The following is a 23,112-nucleotide window of genomic DNA, read 5'->3' as shown; positions in this document are numbered from 1 at the left end:
CCTGTGCCCCTCAGAATATGCCCCCTTCCCACCTCCCTCCGCTGAAGTGGAAAAATAGAGAAGGGCAAACGTAGATAACACAGATTCAACATGAATTAAACATTGACCTTTACATTTTTTTAATTCAACCAAAATACAATGTAGATTCAATAGCATCTTTGAATCACAAACTTAAATGCTGACAAAATATTGTTGAAGCAATGTTTATTAAACATCAGTCTTCAACTAAAACCAAAAATCAACCTTCTTAACCCTAATTCTACATTGATTTAACATCTTTTGCTACCTGGGAAGAGTGTTTGAGGCTCTGATTGGTCATAAAAAGGTTATTGTTTTTAATTTTCAAATACCCCACCCTCATAATGACAAACCCATGCAAGAATCTTTGGAAAACCGTTCCGTGTTATGGGAAATACATTTCCACTGCAACAGAGCAAAGTGGTGAAAATGCAAGCATGGGCAAAACAGTTGTGTTGAACTTGTCTATTATGGGGCCATTTCATATCAGACACAATCAATAATCTTTTCTGTGTTCATTGAAATAATTTACAGCTGTTGGCAGAGAGCTGGTTGAGCATTTAGCCTTTTGTTTGCCTGTCATATGTTTGGTTTTTCTTTCCTGCTGCCAAATGGTGTTTAGTCATCCAATGTTTTGTTGTTCTCTCTGACAGTTCAGAGTTCTTTTTCACGTCTATTGAGTGATCTGTCTGCTTTAAAATACAGCCAATGCATTTAGGAAGGCTACGCATGTTAAAAAAAAAGAAAGAAAAAAAAAAGGCAAAGTCTGAATGGATGCTGTTATTGAATAGTCTTTTTTTTAAAGGATAAAGCTAATGGACACATGATGGAAAATATTTCAGAAATTAAGCCATTATGTAAACTGAAAAGGGCATTTTAACAACAGCTTTTAAACAAAGCATGTTTTTAATCTGTACATTTTTTTACTACTCTTAAATGTAAGACGGAAACAATTATTTGAAAATGTTATTCTTCTTGCTATCAACATTGTTACATAGAAAAGCTATCCACCTACATCGAATGAACTTGGTAGACCAAAGTTTTTGGCACAACCCCAGGTTTTTGAGCGTTATTTTTAGTAGGCTTTTCAATACATACGATTTGTGTGACCTATTTCAGACTGATCTGAAGGCGCTTACAGACGGTGAAAATTTATTGTGAGGGTGTATAAAAGTTCTCTTACCCTTTTCACCTCCAAATTTATAGTCTTTTCTCATGCTAAACCTAAAATGTAAAGATGTAAGTTCATTCAAGGTTGTGAAAAAAAAATATCGCAAAAAGGGTGCAATATTGCCATCACCTGACTCAGTTTTGCTATTGCAGACTGTATATTCTTAGAAACAAAACCTTACTACTTACTGCCGTTTTCCTGCAGTCAAAATGATAATAATAATAATAATAATAATAATAATAATAATAATACACGGTATCACTCAGATGTGATGCATATTATGGGATGCATCAGTGTTTATGATGGCTCGGTTAGCAATAATGTTGGAAATAAAAGAATAACTGATTTTATGCAAGATAATCTGACTAATGTCACATGAAGTGCTGCATTAAAAATAATGACCTAAAGTAGCTATCCTTCCGATTTCTATAGCATATGTCCTCATTATGGTATTTGGTGGTCTGGAGCCTAGCTCAGCTGACTTTGGACACCCTAGACCAGGGGTCATCAACTTTTTTGAAACTGAGAGCTACTTCTTGGGTACGGATTAGTGCAAAGGTCTACCTGTCTGATACACACTTCTAAAATAACACGTTTTTTGTCAAATTACCTTTAATAACTTAATAAGATTCATTTATGTGAATACATTCATCATGTTAATATCACATAATAATTAGGAGAATATGAATATGCAACACTTTATTCTATAAAATGCTGACAATGATTACATTTTAAAATGATCACTTCTGCAGCATTTCTAGAAACCCACAATGTCCTATCACTGGTGAACTATTTTTAGAACAGGCCTGCGGGCTACTCATGTGGTCCTGACCTTGGGGGCTACCTGTTGCCCTCACCCGCAGGCACCTCGTCGGTCACCTCTGCCCAAGTCTGATCTCCAACCAATCACAGGGCACAGCGACAAACAAGCATTCACACTCGTATTCACATCTATAGCCAATTTAGTCTTCAGTTACAATAACAAGCATGTTTTGTGAATATGTGAGAGAAACCCACACAAGCAAGGGAAGGCTGGAGCCGAGATTCTAACCCAGAACCCCAGAAAAGTGAGGCAGGCGCGTTAACCATTTGACCGCGCTGTGCTGCTAAATCTCAAAATTCTGCATGAGCGAAAAACACAATGTAAAAAAGGACAATGTCAGATCAGGAGGATGAAAAAGTCTATTAAAAAACAAGGTCAGGAATGAAATAAAACAAACCAAATGAACTAAATGATACACTATATGTTCTGCAAACATACTGCATGCAAGCGTGTGTTCAAATCAATTTGTTCCAATTTTGAATCATTAGCTGTTCCTCAGCAGATAGTACTAATGTTAAAAATATATCATAAAAAAGAAAGATCATTTTTCCAGAGTAGGATTCAATTGCAAAAAAAAAATGAACAAAAATTTAAATGAAGAATTGTGTTTGTGCCACCATTTTTCATGAGTTGAAATCAAAGTTCAAAGATTGTTTCTGTGTACAGTATGTCCACAAAAGTCCTAGTTCTCTCAAATATAGTTCATAAATCTGCTAAAATCTGTGTTCAGCGACTACTTCTCCATTGCAGAAATAATCAATCTCACTTACAGGTGCGCCTGAGTCGGCGCACAATAAAAGGCCACTGCGGCTTTATCACTCACCAAGCACAATGCCACAGATGTCACAAGTTTTATGGGAGCGTGCAATTGGAATGCTGACTGCAGTAATGTCCAGCAGAGCTGTTGCCTCCGAATTGAATGTTCATTTCTTTACCATGAACCATCTCCAAAGACGTTTCAGTCAATTTGGCAGTACATCCAACCAGTCGCAAAACCTCAGACCACATGTAAGCACACCAGCCCAGGCTCTCCACATCCAGCATCCTCACCTCCAAGATCATGAGACCAGACACCCAGACAGTGGTTGCCAACTTGAGCGGGAAAATGCTCACATTTGTTCTTTTCACGGGTGAATCCCGGGTTTCACTGTACTGTGACGATGAGAGACAGCCTGTATGGTGTTGTGTCAGTGAGCAATTTGCTGATGTCAAAGTTGTGGCTCGAGTGGCGGAAGGTGGCTGTAGGGTTATGTTATTGGGAGGTGTAGCTCATGAGGCTCATTGTTGTGCTATTCATCCACAAACACCACTTCATGTTACAAAACGATGAGCATGTTTGGGATGCTCTGGATCAGCGTATGAAACAGCGCGATCAATTATCGAAGAAGAGTCGACCAACATTCCACAGGCCACAATCAACAGCCTGATCGACTCTATGGTGATGTGTTGCCCTACTTGAGTCAAATCGTTTTTTTTTTTGTGTAGATAGAAAAAGTCTATATCTGAATCCCGATCATGACGAATGAGCGCAAAAACAAAAATCAGACTTTTGTTCACCATAATCTGAATCATGGTGTTTAGGGGTAATTCTCTTAGAAAATAACTCCCTTTGTTTATTTGGGGTACCGTTTAAGGTAGTGAAGCTCTAGCTCACTGCTATAGCGACACAGTGCACCTGTCTGTTGCCTGATGTTTTTTTATCTGCCTAGCAACAAAACTAGATTGCTGCACCTGCAAGATTGATGCATTTTGTTTTAGTTATGAGGTTTTAACGGGATTAGTAGTAGACAATATTTAGTATGTGTCATATCATATGTTGGAGTTGAAACAGAAATTTGACACATCATACATCACATCAGTTTTTCCAGTTTTTAGCCAACTGGCTTGCAGTGGCTACCTTTTGTGGCCTATATGAAGTTGTCACCGATGTGAATGAAAAAAAGAAAAAAAAAGGTATTCATCTTGAGAATAATCAGGTAATAGTCTAATCTGGCACGATTGTTCAGCCACTACTGAACTGCATCTTTGGACAGAGATGGGACATCATGCAGCATTTGACAGCTGTTTTTTTTTTTTTTCTTAAAAAAAATAAATCTTGTAAGTCACAATTTACTTATAGGGAAGTCAACCCAAACATAAGTTTTCAAGAATATGTTTTATACAAGCCCACTAGTTGAAACAAGGCATTCTGATAAATATTGCGGAATAAGAGTTAATCCACCCGTTTTTAGCCATCTCTGAGGCGGCCATTTTGTCACTTGAAAATTGCTCAGTGCTCAGGTAACGACCAATCACGGCTGACCTGTTTTCTGAAGCTGAGCCATGATTGGTCCTTACCTGAGCCCTGAGCAGTTGTGATGTCATTTTCAGTCGACAGAAGTGACAAAATGGCCGCCACCTAAACAGGGGTGGATTTTGCTTCTTAACTCATATGCCACAAACGCAATATTAGTCGGAATGCGGTGTTTCAACTAGTGGGCCTGCTGGAAACATATTCTTGAAAAATTCTGTTTGGGTTGATTCCTCCTTAGTGTTATTTGATAATGACTGTCTGCTGTAAAGCCTACTATTCATCTCTCTCTTCACAGGCTTCAAATGTTTCAAGACACTCCCTTTTTGTCTCCATCTGACTCAACGAGAAATCTTACACATTTAATTGGCCCACGAGACCACTTCAAGACTGAATATGTCTACCATGCAGGGGCGGAGCCATGGGTGGGCCTGGGTGTGCACAGGCTCACCCAGATTGACAGACAGCCCACCCAGTGGGATTCATGAAAAAAAGATATACTTTTAAATGGTTAGTAAATTATGTGTTTTTTATTTTATTGAATATTAAAAATGGCATAATTGCGGTTGTCTAAGATCTGACTCTTCATATTATTCAGTTTGTCGTTTTATTTGAATATGCGATGTGCCAGGACAGGAGGTTTGTGCTCAGTGAGAGAAATATTCAGTCCCACCCATTAGCTACGTTATGGCTCCGCCCCTGGTACCATACAAAGCAAAACATCTTCAAGAATTTAATTGTGTTTTAACACAAACAGTCTCAGTCCTGTGTTTTACATGAGGCTTGTCAGCAGAGCAATTTAATTAGGAGATTCTCTGCGCTCAACAGAGGGAGCCAAAATGTTAATCAAAGACTTCCTTTTCTTTGTGGAAAAAAAGCGGGCTGAGTGGAACCACTCAGCATTGCCACCATCACTGTCTGGACTTTGTCTGGAACACTTTTAGGGCTGTAATACACTATCAGCAGCCGAGAAAAAAAACAAAACTGCTAAAATCACTTCTTTTGAAATGAAAGCTGAGTCAAAGTTGTTGCTGTTGTTGTTGTTGTTTTGAGCAATGCAATGTGATTGTGTTTGCACCACTGTCACTGCTAGTTGGCCTGCTTTTCCAAGATACAAAAGTCATACAATTTCAGCTCAGTATCACCTTTATTAATAATTCAAATGTTATTGGGTGCATCAGACTGCAAGGCAATATAAGATTCAGTATTGTTAGCACTCACTTATAGAGATTGTATTTCAAACTTCAGTTCAACGCATTGTATTTCTTTCTTCTGAATCGTCTTGTACTGTACTTTACATGATTTCCATTTATAGCTGATGAAGGTAACATTAAAAATCTGTTAACATTAGCTGCCAACTATTTGTGGGTCACAGAACCTGTAATCGTCGTCTAATGTTTTGCGCAGCACCTTCACATCTTTTTTGCTATCAAATGACCTTATCAATGATGACATTGCACATGTGCAAACATGGGGGAAAGTGTTATAAAATGTTTAAACTAGTCTGTTCTGAACATACCTATGATATCTGGACTGCATGAAACTCAGTATATGAAGATGAAATGTGTTAAAATTGAGGCAACCTTTCTTATATCGCTGGCGTCGGGCCAAAATCTCAAACGTCACAATTTGGTAAATTTCATATCTTTCTTTCACAAATTTATGCTATTGGTCAATCCACAAGTGGGTGTTATTTTAACAAAATACTGACCAATCTGAAGTGCTCAAAATTGATTTGTTGTGATTGGTTGTTCCTTGATGTATCAGTTGCTATGCAGTTGCTACGGTCCTTTTATGGTTTGTCCTTTATTATGTCATGACAGTTTATTAGCCACATTGTCACATTGTCAGTACGCCAAACTTTCTTCGAGTGAGGATGTAAACTTTCTTCCAGGCATAATTCCTCCACATTTTTCATTGATAAAGACTTTTACTTTTAACTTCCGTGTCATGTCCACGATTGGGCCCAAATCCCGCTCCCACAGGATTGCTCTCTTTGACGATGCAATATTAATGGTTGAACGAATTATGCCATTTTTGGGGGTCTCCAGAAAAGTGATGATTTTGGAGGGTGAGGATTGAGGATTTTTCCCAATGCCAGTGATACAAAAATTTTACAGGGCTCTGTGTCCCTAATGTCATACCATCACGTTCAGCAGATCAACCATAGCTGTATACTACACTTGCAGGTGCTGAAAATGAAGTAAATACTGTGTTATAGTGTTTGTTTTCCTCACTGTAACCAGTTAGAAGCTCTGAAAGTTGCTAAAGCTTGATGGGTTTGAGGTCAGGACTCTCAAGTTATTCCACGCCAAACTCATCCGAACATATCTTCATCAACCTTATGTACACTGTGATACATGTCTCAATACTTTTGTTTAGTGTGCATCTGTTTCAGCACTATGTCTGCTGGATAATTTATATATTTGGGCCCAGCCAAAAGAACATCATTAGTCTGCTTGAGTGTTTTAATCAATAAGAAAACATTTACCATATTGCTATTGCTTTGAGTAGTGAAAAGTGTGGGTGCAGCCAAACTCACTGAATATAGTGTTTCTGATGATTAAATTGAGTGCATTTTTGGACTGGCTCAAGCTACATTGTAGCAACAGAAGGAGGCTGATAATGCACTCTTGCTAAGGGTGGAATAAGCCAAGGACAACGAGGATGAAGAGAATGAGGAGACAATATTCAATATTTATTGTATGGGTAATATACGCTGTTATGCATGTTAGTGTGTGCTGCACCTAATCAAATTGAACTTTCATTGTATCCATTTGTTATGGAGTGTCTGGGTGTAATAAGAGAAGATATTGAGTGTGCTATTCATTTCAATGGTATACTGTGGACTGAGCCGCTGCAGAAAGGAGGACCTGGCGTCTCTTTACTGGATATAAAACAGTCTGTCCTCTGTCAAGGTTTAATGCAATGAGATATGTCTCTGCGCGCCTCCCTTAGTCATTCCTCCTCTATCCCAACCTCTCTATCTCTGTCCCCCTCCCTAATGAAATAATGAAATTCCCCTTCCCTGGCCGTCTTGCAACAGCTGACACTTGGCCAGATTCATTGGCGCAGCAGGCTAGCTGAGTCATAAAGGTTTCAATGTGGTCTGGACTCTGGTCCATCGACAGGGATGTGGCTGAGGGCGTGGCATACAAGAAAAACACCGGCATCAGCGCAAGTGATCACACGTCGACTTCAGAGTTTATTAAGACAATGACATGCTCGCTAAAAATAAACAAAGAACTTGATTCTTTTATGCTTCTTAGCTCGGTCATGCAAAATCTCAAAGTGCATGACAATTAAGACATGCAATTAAGGCGAAATAATAATGACTCATGAAATAATGTGCTCGATACGCCATTAAGTGATTCTAATTCGTGCTTCAGTTACGCAGGAGAAGCAGCACCTTATTTGCTCCTCACGACTATAGCAAATTAAAATTCAATTACTGTGGTGAAGGTAACCTGTTAATTTACAATGTACCTTTGGAGAGAAAAATTACTCGTTGGTTCGCAAATGTAAAAGTGACAGCAAAATATATATAATATATTTTTACTTAGTAAATACTGTAAATGTTCACTAAAATACCTTTTCTTTGATGAAACAAATGTGTGTTGAACCATAAATAAAAACCACTTTATAGATTCTCAGTTTATAAGGCTTTAAGGCTTTATTATTTCAGCACGTTGTAGTTAGCAACCACTTTGAACATATTAGCCAATTCAGTACTGACCATCTTACTAGCATATTCTGGTTACGCTTAAGCATAAACATGTTGCAAACAAATCTCTACACAAAGCACAATTATAATTTCGATGCTTGTGACATTCTCATAACTTTGAAAGGCGTTCAAATGTATACTGTCCATGCAGCAACTTGAGACATTCACGATTACAATTGAATGGATGATACAGTATATACGAGTCTCAAAGGAGAGCAGTTGCTTTAGCTGCAAGTTACTAAAACATACTAAACAGTACTAGGCTTTTCCATGCTTCTCATCAGCCTCTGTTTCCACTTCTTTTTGTCTTCCTTCCTTCTTATCATCACGTTCCTCCCCTTCCTCTTTCGTATCAGCTTGATCTGCTCCTTCCTCCTCATCCTCCTTTCCTGGATCTTCTGCCTCAGCCTCTTCAAGGAGGAACAAGAGGAGAGGAACCAGGCATCAGCCACAAGATTGTTGGTCTACTATATACAGTATATATATATAGAAAAAAATATACATACATATATATATATATATATATATATATATATATATATATATATATATATATATAAGTACAGTATATACTTACCTTCTCCATCATCTTCATCCTCACTCTCCTCATCTTCCTCTCCTTTGTCCTTGTCATCTAGCTCCTCCTCTTCCTCCTGCTCCTCCTCCTCCTCTTCTCCCTCCTCCTCCTCCACCTCATCCGGAGGAGGGCTTGTCTCTGCCTGCTGTGCTTTACTTACAGATATTGTCTCCTCAGTGGAGATTCTTGATCTATACAAGTGAGGGGTCCATAAGTATGGCACAGGAGCAGCTGAATGTAGTTGAGATTGCATGGAGACCAGAGTTCTTCCATGAGGAGGTCCAGCGAACATAGCTTGGGAGTGAACAACAGAAGACATCTGGCCACAACGGTCTAAGCGGTTTTCTTCTCCCTCGAGCAGCTTTCTAAGATTGTATTAAACACGGACAGCAAAGAAACATATTTATGGCATTTGTTTCTTTACGATGCAACATACATGAACCATATCGGAGTAAAACCTGTAGGCTGCAATTTCGATATCCAAGGCCATTTTCACATTCAAGAGATCTTGATAATCTTTCAGGTAGCGAGCCATTTCATTCTTGTTTGTCCTCAATTCTTCCTCCAGATGATTTATGGCATCCTGTGGTGAAAAATATAAACACATAATTCACAGAAATCGCAATCTTTCCTATGCCAAAACAATTTAGGGAGGATACTTTGCAGCAGATTTAGCAACCAACATCTTAAATCATGTTATATTTAGTTGCAGATATTTTTGTCCTATACAATGAATATGTAGACATATCATTGTCTTTGAGTTGCTCACCTGCAGTGCAGAAATCTCAGCACTCTGTTTTTCCTCCACTTCCTGCAATTGGTTCTCCAGTGCTTGGTTTATCTCCCTACAGGCATCAATCTCCAACGTCCTAGTTTTGAGCTGCCTGCGGTATTCACCAGCTTCATCTTTGACATTACGTACACTCTCTGTATTGCGAGCAGTGCCTACCGACATGACATTCATCTTATTGCAGAACCATTCCTCAGCTGACTGGCGATTGCGTTGTGCCATTGTCTCATACTGGGCTCGAATGTCACGTAAAGCAACTGATAGGTCAGGTTTAACTACATTCATCTCCACAGATACATCTGCGCTGTACTGGATTTGGGCCTGGAGTTCTGCAATTTCACTCTCGCAGAGACGCTTCAGGAAGGCCAGCTCATCAAGCAGAATTTCAACTCTTTTATCAAGCTCACTTCTCTCCATTGCTGCCTCATCCGCCTCCTTTCTGGCATCCATTAGTCTGCCCTCTGCCTCCTCCCTACCAAGCACTTCATCCTCATAGCGTTTTTGCAGGTTCTTCAGCATGCCCTCTGTCTCATCCCTGTGGTGCTGGGCAGCTTGTCTCTCAAAACGGGCCTCCTCCACAGCAGCATTTAGCTGGCGGATCTCATGCTCATATTGAGCCCGGAGGTTGGATGGCTCCGTTTGGCGCTGCCTGAGTAACAGGCGTTCAGTCTCCAGTAACTTGTTTTGTTGCTCCAGTTCATGAACCCTATCTATGAAGCTTGCAAAGCGGTCATTTAGGTCTTGAAGCTCAGCCTTCTCCTGGGTCCTTAATCGTTTGAATTCAGAGGTGACCTGTGCCGCTTGGTCAAGGCGTAGCTCGGTGGCAGCTGTATACGCTGGAGCGGAAAGCAGGAAAGAGCTGGAGGTGGCTCGACTGTGGGTTGGAAAACTTCTGTACGACGATGCATAAGGTGTTGGGGCAGAGTGGCTCGAATATGCAGCCCTTGATTCTATACCTCCACTGGATCCATACCCTGCACTACGCACAACGGTTCTCCTCTTGTAAGTAGAAGGAAAATAAAAGTCAAAGCCGGTGGAAGTCATGATACAAGGTAACCTGCTCTGAGTCTTGTGATGTAGCTGTGTCAACTGCGCAGTGATTCTGCATTACACTGGCTTTTATAGAGCCTGTAATGACCGTGACGTAAGCTGCTTTTTGCAGGCATGCTGACAAAAGGAATTGATAATGGAGCCAGCAAGCCAGTCTCAGCCAAGAGCGAGAGGTGGGGTGAGGATGTTCAATATGTTGAGTGGCAGGGGCACTGCAACAAGCAGGGTCACTGAGTGCAATTCCTCCCATCGCACACCACCACATGGTACTCCTCAACCTGCAAGTTGTATCATACATTATTTCAGTATCTGTCACGTTATTATACCACGCAAAAGAGTGTTTAGGTGAAAGTAACATAAAGTAGTTATTAATGACATGGTTATTCCTTCATTAAATGCAACTAAATGCGCTGATGATGGATGCAGTTGAAGCGTCAAGATTTTGCATTAAAATAATTATCTGTACATCCCAAATAAGGTGCACTGTACTGTCTTTTAAGTCTCTTTGAAATATTACAGTCAATGTTTGCCCTCTAGTGGATGTTTGTTTACTTTGCAGTTTGGATCCCTTTGAGGGCAGACGCATTATTAGTTTTTAGCAGATCTTTATTGAAATCTATATTTTATTAAATAAATTCCTCAACGTAATCAAAACCAGCAGTTTAGAATGTTGATAGCACTTGGACAATAACTCAAATGAATTCATTAAGAGGCGTTAACAAATTCACATTTCTTTATGAAAAATGACACCTGACTGCTACAAACATATCGGAGAATTTATGAAAACTTGGTTGTTTAATATGCAAATATGTGATTGGCCATGCGAATACGTTATTGGCCAATGAGGGACGAGTTTACTGGTGAGTAGCCCACGTCGAGCTGTGGCACTTCTTACGCGAACAACAACAAAGGCTGATGAATTGATGAAGTTCAAAACTGAAATAGTACGCGATATTGACTCTCATGTAGAGTTTTCAGAGTGCACTGCTCTTGGTTCAATAACATTGTTATAGTTCCCGTCGAGCTGGAAATGAATGGTAAGTCTCAGTCGCTTTGCATCGATCGGCTCCTCTAGTGAATGAAGCAGTAGCACATCCAACTCACGTATGCCCACATTACGGACATTTTAGGTTTGTCACTCTGATTACGTTAGACATTTAACAGCCCATGAAGTTATAGAACTACTACTCTATCTGATATATTTACAGTTTGTGTTTTTCTTTTTAATCCGACTGTATCCCGTGGCGAAGCTAAGCTAACTATGCTAAACTTCTGGCATTCTGAGTAAGGTTAAGATAACCTTATTGGCAATGTGCTAACTTCTAAATGATCATATTTGATGAAAACAAGCCCCAACGTCTGTAATATACCCCTGCCAGCACACCTTCTTTATAACGGTAGTCTCATTACTCACCTGTCACTTGACCTTGCCAGTTGTTGTCCTTTTCTGCTGTTATACTTACCAATAGATCCGATCAGGAGCTGATGAACCCAAAAGGTGGATGGTCTGTTATCAAATACCACATCATCCCTGATAGAAAAAATGGTATGGTGGTCTAAAGTAACTGTTACACCCCATTAACATGCTTTGTCAACCAATCAAGTGGTACTTGAAATAACAGAGTTAACTATGTGTGAGATTGTCCTGTTTTCTGGCTTGTTTCTTTTATTTTCATAGATTCGAATTGCTGCATTAAACGCTGCATCGACAGCTGCAGATGAGTCTCAAGACCCGTTGAGAAGTAAAAAAAGTAGAACAAAGGAGGCTCAGGTGCATTGAATCTATACATTGCTTATCCTCCACTGCCAACACTTCCGTGCTGATATTTACTTTTGTTTTTTCTGTGTAGGAAGCAGAGGCTTTTGCTTTGTATCATAAAGCTTTAGATCTGCAGAAACATGACAATTTTGAGGAGTCTTCTGAGGCATATCATGAGTTGCTTAAAACGCCACTCCTCAAAGAGGTACGCTACATACATCATCAGTGTCATCACTTATTGTAGGGTCACGGTTCCCGCGGATCCTTGAAACGTCTTATACAGCATTGAATCCATAAGTCAAAAGCCTTAATTGGCATAAAAACGTCTTGAATCAATCTTTCAAAAGTCTTAGAAATGTTTTAACACATGAAGTATAATTTTATGATTGTATATATTTATATTTTCTATATTATTTATGTCTATATTTATCAATACACGTACCACAGCTTTTTATTGTTTTTGTTTTATTTATTGTATTGTTAAGTGCTTTGTTACAGCCCTAGCTGTTATGAAATGCGCTATATGAATAAAATTGTATCGTATTTTATTGTATTATTTACTGGAGCAACTTTGGACAACATGGGGCAATGGGAACATTTTAATGTTTTACTTAAATTTAATTTCAAATGGAATTAAAATGTCTTGAATTTTACTTGCCCTATACAGTAGGAACCCTGTCAGTCCTTGGTCGTAATTTATGCTTTCACATAGGGCTGGGACGATACACTTTTGACCGAATCCAATAGAGATCCCGATATTTGGGTGCGATCCGATGCGAATTGCGATACTTAAATATTATAAAAAGATATTTTTTTTAAAAACAGAGGCATGTGTCTTCAGAGTTTTACTTCAAATGTCATTTGACATTCATTCAAGTGTCACGATTGAAAAGTGCATAAACTGTTCCAGTAACTGTTCCTAATACACAGGAGTGCAATAAAGCAAACTCCATTCACAAAGCTCAATTTAGGGACCTCAAATGTTCCAAAAGTATGTTATAGAACGTGCAAAACTTAATATAAGGTACCGAAAGTATCGATACTTCATCAGCGTATCAATACTTGGTATCGGCATAAATAGTATCACGATACATCGTGATAGGATATTTTTTCACAGCCCTACTTTCACATAACTGTAGTAATATTTCCAATTTAGTCTATATAGAGCTAAGGAGCTGCTGTGACACTGCCATAATATATCATCATATAATTCTGGAAATGTCTGCTATAATGTGAGAAACAATATAAGCAAGACTTTTTTTTTATCTGATTTTGATAAAAAGAAAATATTCCAATTTAGTTTGCTTTTTAAAAACAAATTCTTAGAATGGACTTTGAAGTACCTTATTTCAGTGTCTTTTATTTAAGGCCATGCCCTCAGAGGATCAGAGCTTGGGTCTCAAGCATCCCGGACTGATGTTGAAGTATTCCACGTTTAAAAACCTGGCTAGTATGGCTGCATCACGAGATGACCTGGAGACAGCGATGGAGTTTTACTTAGAGGTCAAACAATAAAAGAATGCTACATATTACTTTGTGCAGCAAAAAAATCATCTGTATGGACAAAGGATAAAAACTCTGTTAATAGTTCTTTCCATTCTTCGTGTAGGCTGTTTTGCTGGATTCCACTGATGTGAACATGTGGTACAAAATTGGACAAGTGGCTGTGCGACTGCTGCGCATTCCTTTGGCCCGGCATGCCTTTGAGGAGGGATTGCAGTGTAACCCGGACCACTGGCCCTGCCTGGACAACCTAATCACTATTCTCTACACACTCTGTGACTATACCTGTATGTTAAACATTGCCAGTACTGGTTTGCTGTCTATTGTCTCACAATACAAGCCTTAAAGTAATGATTGTTTGCATAAATATTTCCAGGGTGTTTGTACTTCATCAGTAAAGCCCTTGAAAAGGATCATTGTTACACAAAAGGCTTGGTGCTGAAGGAGAAAATCTTTGAGGAACAGGCCAGTCTTAAAAGGGACACGATGCAGATGTTCAAGAGATGGTGACTGCTCTTATTTTTCTGTCTTTCACTTTATGCAGAGCTGGGCACTTGACCCTTTTTTGCCGGTCTGTCCTCCGTCCGCTACCTGGATGGTACCCTTCCAGCCTCGTCCATCCGTGCTTATTCATAAAAATGATTGTCCTCCGACCCCGTCTGTTCTCATCCTTTTAAAGCGATTCCGTTCTTACGTCCGTCTCCACCCAGCAAAAAAAAAAAAAAAAACGCGGGAGAGATGCTACGGGAGGGATGCTAACGGCGGTTTATTTATTATGTGCACCCACTTCTAGGTTAACGGTTTGACAAACCACACTTTGTATTTGTGTATGGAGACGAAGTGAGCGAGTCGAGAGCTGTAATATAACTGCTTTATTTAACCGTGGTCATTGTTTCTATGTCAATGCAGTGGACGTGAGAGAGGTCAGTTTCTGTTTTGCCGGTCGTCTTTTGTTTTGGTTGTCGTACTGCCAAGCAAAGCCCCTCTCCGATGTGTGCGGATGAAGTGGCTGCGGCATTCAGGTTTCAAATTTCCCGCGGTCAAACGCTAGTGCTCCTTCTTTTTCTTCATCTCATTCTTGTTCTCATTCTTCCTTTTAGTCTCCTATCCGTGCAGACCGAATGTGTGCTGTACACAGCTTTCCCGCCGGGGAGTTCCCAATGCAAGAAAGTACGCGCAGTTGGGTAACGAGTGGTGCGTTTGAAGCGTTCTGAGGCAATTTTTGTCGTTTGCCCATTTGGCCGAATAGGTTGAGATGAACTTTTGGCCGCCTCGCGACGACGTCACACGCATGAGGGACGATTAGTGGGTCCGACTAAAATCCACCTCTGCCCGTGCTTAGTCCATCCCTTTTTTAAAACGTGTCATCCCCCGTCCTCTGTCACAAAAATCTGCGTCCGTCCGGGATGGAGGGACAGACCATTCCGCCCCCGGGACAGGATGCCCAGCACTGACTTTATGTATATAAATTCTTTGGGAAGTGCTCTCAGTAGCTTGCCACTTGCAAACGTTTTTTTGCTCTGGGGTGTTTGCAGCGACATGTCTGTCCACTATGTGGAAGTGGAGGAAGAGGAACGCAAATCGATTGTGGAAGAGGCTCTGGATTTACGAAAACGCAGACAGGCTCTCTCTTACACGGAACCAGCCCCTGATCTTGTCTTGATTAAGCCTATCCGGTGTCTTTCGTGAGTACTCCTAACAGTGTTTGTAAATTATTTCAAATAATACCGGTCCCTGTAATTTGACTACCACACACACACACGTAGGTTAATGAGTGCATACAGCAATTGAATATTTTGAGACTATTAATAGTACCAAACTCTCATTAAATTGGTCATTAAAAAAGGTGTGTCACAATACTCTCAATACTTTTGTCCCTTTAGTGAATTTCATCATATCCTTGGTTCTGTAAAACATTTCAGCTCTAATACAAGGTTGTATAACTTGATTTGACACGGGACTATTTTCTGAACACAGGTGGAAACATGTAGGTGAAAGCCTAATTGCAATGTATAGATATCAAACCACATGTGGGCCGCCACGTCTAAGTCTTGGGCGCAGGATTGACTTATCTGTATACCGTGACCGAAGCTACACCCAAAACCTGCCTGAACCCAGCAGTCCGATCAGCACAGTCCAGACGACGGTGTTGAGCAGCAGCCCCAGCTCATCTCTGCCACCGACTGTTCTTCCTGAGCCATCAGCGCTCTCACAACCTGCCATCCAAACCCAAATTACCATTGTGGAAATACCCACATCCTCTCCTTCTGTCGGTCAGTTGTAAAACCAAGTTAAAAAGTTTGTAATAATGATTTACTAAAGAAAATTATTTTTTCGATTTTTTTTTTTTTTTACAAAAATATACAGTGAATTATAATTATTTCCTCACCATCCACAGTTACATCTATGGACATTTCTCTGATGGACAAGGCAAAGAAAGCACCTAAAAGAAAACGTGCAGCAGAAGATAATGTTGAAACCGCCAAGAGACGTTCAGCACGGGTTCGGAACACTAAATGCAAAAAGGAAGAGAAGATTGATTTTCAGGAATTGCTATTTAAGTACCTTCCTTCAAGGTAACCACAATTGCTGTTATTTTTCACATCGCGTATATGTGCTGCTGTTGTATTTCATGTCGTTTTATTAATGTGAATGGTTATGTGGCTGGCTACCAGTCCAGGGTGCACCCCGCCTCTTGCTCAGCTGGGATAGGCTCCAGCACAGCTGCAACCCCAGTGAGGATAAGCAGTGTACAAGATAGATAGGCCAACGGTTTGCTTTTTTTGTACAGATTCATGAAATCGTTCCCCTTCTTGTAGGCTAAGGAAGTTTGATCCTGATAATGAAGATGAGAGTCTGAGTAATCTTGAGACACAGCATGATGGGAAGGATGACATGAAGCCTCTGCTTGGGAGCTGCGTTCCAGTTGATGCAGTTGATTACATGGAATCTGGTACACTTAGTCCTTCATGGATTGTTATGTTCTTGACATCTTTCTCAAGAACAAAAATGTTTTTTCATTGTTTTGTTTTTGTTGTTATAGAGCAACAGGATGTTCATAACTTCCTTCTTAGAAATATGAACAATGGAGGAATACTGGACCTGATGTTGTGCTATCTGAAAGCAGTGGGTCAGAAGTTCATGGAAGAGTGGCCTCCAGGTATGACTGCTGTGGTACTGGAGGTCTACCAGGCTTGGAGAAAGCACAGCTGTGGCCTTCCAAACCCTTTGTTTCGAAACTGCAGTAACCAGCACATCCGGGTAAATGACAAAAGAGGAATTAATTGCTACAAATCAAATAATGAAAACAATACATTATTGCATACAGCTACAAGTTCTCATTGTTATCTTTTGTTTTTGTCCTCCATTTCTTTCCATCCATCATCATTCCATTCATCTCACTGTTAAATTTTAGTTGAGAATTTTGCTTTGGAAATACTGTGAGGCTAATTTTGAACCAAGGCAGGCACAGTAGAATTTCTTTAATCTCACTCATAAACATGGTTGAATGCATAATTTTCGATGCACAATGAATACATTGTAATCTGTGAATACTTTGCCTCTTTATGTACAGGAGATGTTGGAAATGAGCTTGGCATGTATGGAATTGCAGTTGGAGCAGTGGTTGCACAACAAAGGCAAGACTGGTGGGTACCTGGAACACCCATTAATGAAGCATTACGTTTGAAACGTTTTTGGTTTAAAATATTAAATTGTACAGTATTGTAAAATGTCTTATGTTTATATTCAGGGTTTTTCCTGCATTCAAAATTGCGAGGAGGCCACCTCCAGCTAATTTGTTGCCCACCTCCAGCCTAGCGATTGATATTGCTGATATGTCTGCGCCAGCAACGTATTTTAACTGAAGTTGCAGCATTCTTCACAATAGAGGCGTTATAATCAGGCCTGGCCACCCGCGGCTCTTGGGTCGCATGCGCCTCTTCTTTGCCCGGTTTCATGCGGCTCTAAAAGCCCTTTTCACTGTGAACTTGTAGCGCGCGGTTGTCAACCCCATTCATTGTGTATGTGGAGGGGCGGCACCACAGAATGGAACGTTGCTGGGCAGCGCTGTGCATGCTCGGACATCTGCCACGGCAACAAATCCCCTCCGATTGAAACATATTCTACTTTACGGGGTGCTGTCATGACATCAGAAAGTTTTTCCAATAGGAGAAGGGTTGGCAAGTGATTCACTGCTGTTTTGGCGAACTTTACAAGTAACGGAATGAAGACAATGGGGGAAGCCTTGATAAATAAAGTGCATTTATTATAGTAACACTTAAAGATACATCTTGTCTCCTCTTGATTTTCCTTTTTTAAATGAGCAAAGATGGGGCTTTTTTCCAGTGGGAAAAGCCTCACTTTTTACTTCCCGGTCGGCTGCAACGTCAGCACTTTCACATATGGGCATGCTGTTGTGCATATGATAAAGGGGTTGTCCGAACGTGGTGATGGAACAGATTACTTTCGGCAAGCGAGGTACCAGCTACTTGCAGCTCACTCATGCAGCCCAAGAAAAAATCTGATATTGACGATTTTCGGATGGTTTGTCAAAATTGTCCTTGCAAATAAATACCGTATAACGATTTTAGTGTCCAGTTGGTATCATACTGTAGCTCAGTGATTTCCTTATGGGAAGTTGCGGGGAACTGCCCGTTTTCACATACTGTTTTATTTCTTCTTTAGTGACTTCTAGAAGAAGCACAGGCTCCTGCAACGACACGGCTGAAAATGAATTCCCTGGGCAACATTTCCAGGCTGATGTCTTGCTCCTGGCTTTAGGTTCATCCCAAAAAGATCTGTTTGAGGACAAGTGGTTAGATGTCACGGTGCGTGTCTACTGGCTGAAGGCTAGATCCCTTGCACTCCAGGTAAGTACACGTTGTTGTTGTGGTCTAGACTAGTGGCTCTCAAATGGGGGTATGAGTACCGCTGGGGGTACTTGAAGGCACATCATGGGGTACGTGAGATTTAAAAATATATTTAAAAAGTAGCATCAATGCAAAAGAGCTTGATCACAGCAACTGCCTCCATGCCACCAAGAATGACAAAGATCCTCAGTGAAGCTCAAGCCCAAGTGTCTCACTAAATGCAAAGACTTAGTTCAGTGCAACTATGTAATCTTCAGCGTTGACAGTAGGTAATGTTATCAGTCTTCTTTTTTAATTATCAACTCATTCACTGCCAGACATTTTCAGACCCTTTATTACACTATAACATTTGAAAAAATATATAAATAAATTCCTGGAATTAAATGGCTGGACTGTAAAAAGACAAATCAATTTGCCAATGGCAGTGAATGAGTTAAATAAATATTTTAAGACATTTTAAGATTTTTTTTTTTAGCACATCTGTTTTTTTATTTATAATGATGTTAATGGTTTCTTTTTGAGAACAGCTCCTTACTATGAAATCAAAGGACATACTCTGTTCATAATTATTTTTATGTACACACATTTTTATTTTTATTTTTTTGTACACACATTTTTACACACTATTTTATGTATAATTGGGTTAATTCTTTCTTTAGTTAAATCTTTTTATTTACATATAGTCTCGCGATACAACTACAAATGGAATTCCAAAGTAATACATCAGACACTGATGGCATAGCACTTATGTTTTAAGTCTCCCACCATCCCAAAATAATTTGCGCTGGCTTGGGTGTACATTGCTGAAAAACAATATTTCGCAGGAGTAGCACTATTGGTGAAAAAAATTGAAAACCGCTGTTCTAGACTACCGGTATATCGTTTTTTTCAACTCAGCCTTAACCAGATATGAACAGGAAGTTTGTCTCTCTTTCTAGGGAGACATGGAATTGGCTCAAGAAAGCTATGATGTCTGTACAGGGCTGTTGAAGAGCAAACCCAAGCCTATTGAAGGGAGATATTATACCATCAAACTGCCTAATTTAAGGGTAGATGCAGCAATCTCTGTTGAGGAGGTCAGTGTACTGTTTTATTACTCAAAATATGTTTTTCTTTATCAATAAACTCCTTGTTTCTTTCATTCCATTTTTTGGTTTTTGTTTTTCCCATGGTCAGATTGACAAAAGACTGAAGTCTCTGGAGCGCTGTCAGTCATTGGAGGAAATCCAGCGTCTCTTTGAATCTGCAGACTTTGAATCGGTTGTGCGCTTGTTGCAGCCTACTCTTAATTACGGCAGCAGGAGTAAGCATTTGGAGTTTGTCAGCTCAGCACCAGAACGTCCTGCTCAGCTTCTGCTGCTGCAGGTCAGATAATGCTGCAACTCAAGAGTCAACAACAAAAAAACAAAAAACTTCTTCATGGGATGCTGAGACATGATACCATTCTGATATGTGTAATTTTGCCACAGAATTCGCTGTTGAGGCTCCAAGACTACCAGCAATGTTTAGAGACAAGTGAGGTGGCTCTGAATGAAGCTCTGCAGCAGCTCAACTCTTCTACAAGCAGCTCCCCACCTGTGAAGGAAGAATGGGTCAGTGCCATTACGAAGCTGTTGGAGGGCATCGACGTCTGCTTTACCAAAGACTGCGAGCTCCTTAGCAACATCACCCACTTCTCCAGTATGGCTCGACTGGCAAACAATCTTATTCAGGTTAGAAGATTACTGACTTGACTACTCATTATTACATTTCAGACACATTAATAGTAAGAGGCATGAGTCTGTATGGGTTTTTAATGTATTTTTGTGGTTGTGTTTTCAGCTCATCGACCTTAGCATGACAGTTTCCGACGATCCCAAAGAGCCTTACTTCTTCTCTGTGCTGCCATGGATTAGTTTGTATCACATCATCAAACACGAAGAAGCTGCTTTTAACGCTATGCTTCAACAACATATGTCTATAGGAGATGATGAAGGTTTGCCGATTCTTTGATTTCATGCTTGTGCCTTCTTAACATTGCCGTTGCAATGACTTGACAGCATTGACATGACTTTTAGATGACTCAGACTCTCCGATGCTGCCATCCTCCCTTATGCTGCTGAACACCGCTCACGAGTATCTTGGACGCCGCTCCATGTGTTGCTGTTCAGATGGTTCACTGCTCAAGTTTTTCGTAAGCTTGGGCATACCTTCAAAAAAACTCTTCTAGACTTCACATAATCTAACTGTCTGTGTGAATTCATTTGAATGGGTTTGACAGCAGTTTCATATTTACCATAGGTTCGAGTTTTGGAAAAGGAGTTTGCAACCACTGGCACCGCCAGTAATATATGTCATCCTTACAAAGAGGAGTTGGAAATGGCTTTGGAACAGTGCTTTTTCTGCCTATATGCCTATCCTAGTAAGAAGAGCAAAGCCCGCTTTCTTGAAGACCACTCCTCTCCACAGGTCAGATTCTAATCCTAAACTAAGACATGCAAATGTATGGTCAGGAGTGACATCAAAATGCTTATAGACCAAATTAAGTTGGCGTTACCAAAGTCTGTGTTTGAAAAGATTAACGGACCAGCATGACACACTCGTAATGTCACGTCTATGATAAGTAGCCTATATAGATGCCCCCATTTGGTGAAAATGTTGCTGTAAAAGTGCAATAAATCAATATAGTGGCACATTTTTCCAGTTTTGAGGCACTTTTCCCAGCTGAGCTAAATTAGTTTCTACCAACCGAGATAAATGTTAATTTGGCCAGGATGTCTTTAGTTGTAATGTTGTAATTTGCGTGCTAGGCCACTGGGAGGTGCCATTGGGTATAGCAATGCGATTAATTGAAACATTTGAATGAACTGTTCATAATATGATATTCGCATGTGCAAAAGGTTACAGCACATTAAATATGCGTTGCCAGTGTCAGGTGTAATAGAATAGCTCAAAATATTGAATAGAATACATTAATCTGGTCCTTTGAACTAATACATGTGTTGCAGGTTGAGCTGCTGTGGAGTGACGCCCTTTTCATGTTCCAGTATTTTAAACCAAAGTCACTGCCTGAGTTTGACAGCTACAAAACAAGCACCGTATCTGCAGATTTAGCTAATCTGCTGAGGAGGTTTGCAGGAATCGCCCCCTCAAGTGAAACTCCCACCCTCACCATGGATGAGGTTGCAGCATACATTGAGGGCATGACAAAAAAGGTCAGTTTGTTTATATAAATTATCTGAATTTATGGAACATAAAATGGTGTAATGTGAAACATTTAAAATGATGGTGTATAAAAATTTCTACAACATTTCCAAAATGAAATCATTATCGAAATTAAAGTATTTGAAAAAGAAAACCTCTACCACCGGTTAGAACATCAACCTCACAGTTCTGAGGTCGTGGGTTCAAATCCAGGCTTCACCCTTCCTGTGTTGGGTTTGCATGTTCTCCCTCTGCCTGCATGTGTTTTCTCAAGGTACTCTGTTTTCCTCCCACATTCCAAAAACATGCTTGGTAGATTCATTGAAGACTCTAAATTGTCTGTAGGTGAATGTGAGTGTGAATGGTTGTTTTGTCTATTTGTGCCCCAGAGGTGGGCATTTTACTGAAATTTGCCGGTCCGTCAGCAACCTGGGTGCATCTGTCATCTGTCAATCTGTCATTTTTTCAAACTGAACCAAACTGTAATCATCTGTCGGTCAGTCCGTCATTTTATTTTAACCACGCTTCCTTCAGTAAATGTCAAAGGTCCACCAATCCGTCAATCGTCAATCCGGGGGAAAAAAAGTCTTAACATGAAAAATCCATCCAGTCGTCATTATCTGAACCGATTTGATTAAAATGGTAAATGGAGTGCACTATCTACAGCATACTGTGTCAGCTTGCTCCTCAAACAGTTTTACACTCACATACATTTGACATTTCACATTGCCTACGCTTATTTGCCAGTCTATTGAACTGTTAAGTGGGAACCTGCTGCCGCTTAAAACCTTTTAAAAGTTGTACGTGTAAACCTTATCTTAGACTTCGACGTCGTCATCATCTTCTTCGTGGTCTTCTTCGTCTCCCTCTTCGTCTCTTCTTGTTCTTCTTCGTCTTCGTCTTCTTCGTCTTCCTCCTCTTCTTCCTCTTCTTCCTCTTTTTCCTCTTCTTCTTCTTCTTCTTCTTCAGACGGACCGGTCGGTCAGTCAGATAGAATGCCCACCTTTGATGTGACCTGTGATTAGATGGCGACCAGTTCAGGTTGTACCCCACACTGGGATACGCTCTAGCACACCCGCGACCATAGTGGGGATAAGCAGTGCAAAGAATGGATGGATGAATAGTTTCCTCTCATGTTTTGAATTTGTTGCTTTTTAAGACCCCATGCCTTCCTGAGGGTAGTCCTCCAGCCCCCCCAATCATTAATGAGGTCTACTACTTGCTGGCTGATTACCACTTCAAAAACAAGGAGCAGTCAAAAGCCATGAAGTTTTATATGCATGACATCTGTGTGTGTCCGAACAGGTAGGTAGTTTTGCTGCTGTCAGTTATTTTAAGTTTAATTGTTTTAAG

At 40.2% G+C, this 23,112-nt stretch overlaps 2 protein-coding genes across 8 annotated transcripts in view; one reads left to right on the top strand and one right to left on the bottom strand.

The window, feature by feature from the left end:
* Positions 1–7,782: 7,782 nt before the first annotated feature.
* neflb (neurofilament light chain b) lies at positions 7,783–10,483 on the bottom strand. The gene is made up of 4 exons (XM_086030936.1): positions 9,373–10,483; positions 9,062–9,186; positions 8,604–8,968; positions 7,783–8,436 (listed from the first exon to the last, which is right to left on the bottom strand). The coding sequence occupies exons 1-4, from the start codon at positions 10,435–10,437 to the stop codon at positions 8,285–8,287; spliced, it is 1,707 nt and encodes a 568-aa protein (XP_085887062.1). The 5' UTR covers positions 10,438–10,483; the 3' UTR covers positions 7,783–8,284.
* Positions 10,484–11,298: 815 nt separating this feature from the next.
* Positions 11,299–23,112, top strand: part of cabin1 (calcineurin binding protein 1) — a 43,275-nt gene continuing 31,461 nt past the window's right edge. For 6 of the 7 annotated variants that reach the window (XM_086030944.1, XM_086030942.1, XM_086030940.1 and 3 more), the window contains exons 1-21: positions 11,299–11,480; positions 11,913–11,989; positions 12,122–12,214; positions 12,294–12,407; positions 13,571–13,705; positions 13,812–13,992; positions 14,082–14,211; positions 15,241–15,390; positions 15,683–15,978; positions 16,104–16,281; positions 16,525–16,966; positions 17,280–17,352; positions 18,392–18,576; positions 19,515–19,652; positions 19,753–19,941; positions 20,046–20,288; positions 20,398–20,551; positions 20,634–20,749; positions 20,857–21,024; positions 21,564–21,770; positions 22,919–23,064. In XM_086030944.1, coding sequence (XP_085887070.1) covers positions 11,987–11,989; positions 12,122–12,214; positions 12,294–12,407; positions 13,571–13,705; positions 13,812–13,992; positions 14,082–14,211; positions 15,241–15,390; positions 15,683–15,978; positions 16,104–16,281; positions 16,525–16,966; positions 17,280–17,352; positions 18,392–18,576; positions 19,515–19,652; positions 19,753–19,941; positions 20,046–20,288; positions 20,398–20,551; positions 20,634–20,749; positions 20,857–21,024; positions 21,564–21,770; positions 22,919–23,064 — 3,341 coding nt within the window. In that variant the 5' untranslated portion in view covers positions 11,299–11,480; positions 11,913–11,986. The remainder of the gene's footprint in view (positions 11,481–11,912; positions 11,990–12,121; positions 12,215–12,293; positions 12,408–13,570; positions 13,706–13,811; positions 13,993–14,081; positions 14,212–15,240; positions 15,391–15,682; positions 15,979–16,103; positions 16,282–16,524; positions 16,967–17,279; positions 17,353–18,391; positions 18,577–19,514; positions 19,653–19,752; positions 19,942–20,045; positions 20,289–20,397; positions 20,552–20,633; positions 20,750–20,856; positions 21,025–21,563; positions 21,771–22,918; positions 23,065–23,112) is intronic. The other variant, XM_086030941.1, reaches the window with a different exon arrangement.

This window comes from Filicampus tigris, chromosome 5 (assembly GCF_054856515.1).
Source record: "Filicampus tigris isolate MCC_2025a chromosome 5, RoL_Ftig_1.0, whole genome shotgun sequence".
Lineage (NCBI taxonomy): Eukaryota > Metazoa > Chordata > Actinopteri > Syngnathiformes > Syngnathidae > Filicampus > Filicampus tigris.
This window is presented reverse-complemented; position numbering and strand designations above follow the sequence as displayed.

Coding starts and splice junctions, on each gene's coding strand:
- neflb (XM_086030936.1), bottom strand. CDS start 10,437: ATGACTTCCACCGGCTTTGACTTTTATTTTCCTTCTACTTACAAGAGG. Junction 9,187..9,372: donor CTGAGATTTCTGCACTGCAG/GTGAGCAACTCA, acceptor TTTTCACCACAG/GATGCCATAAATCATCTGGA. Junction 8,969..9,061: donor ATCGAAATTGCAGCCTACAG/GTTTTACTCCGA, acceptor ATACAATCTTAG/AAAGCTGCTCGAGGGAGAAG.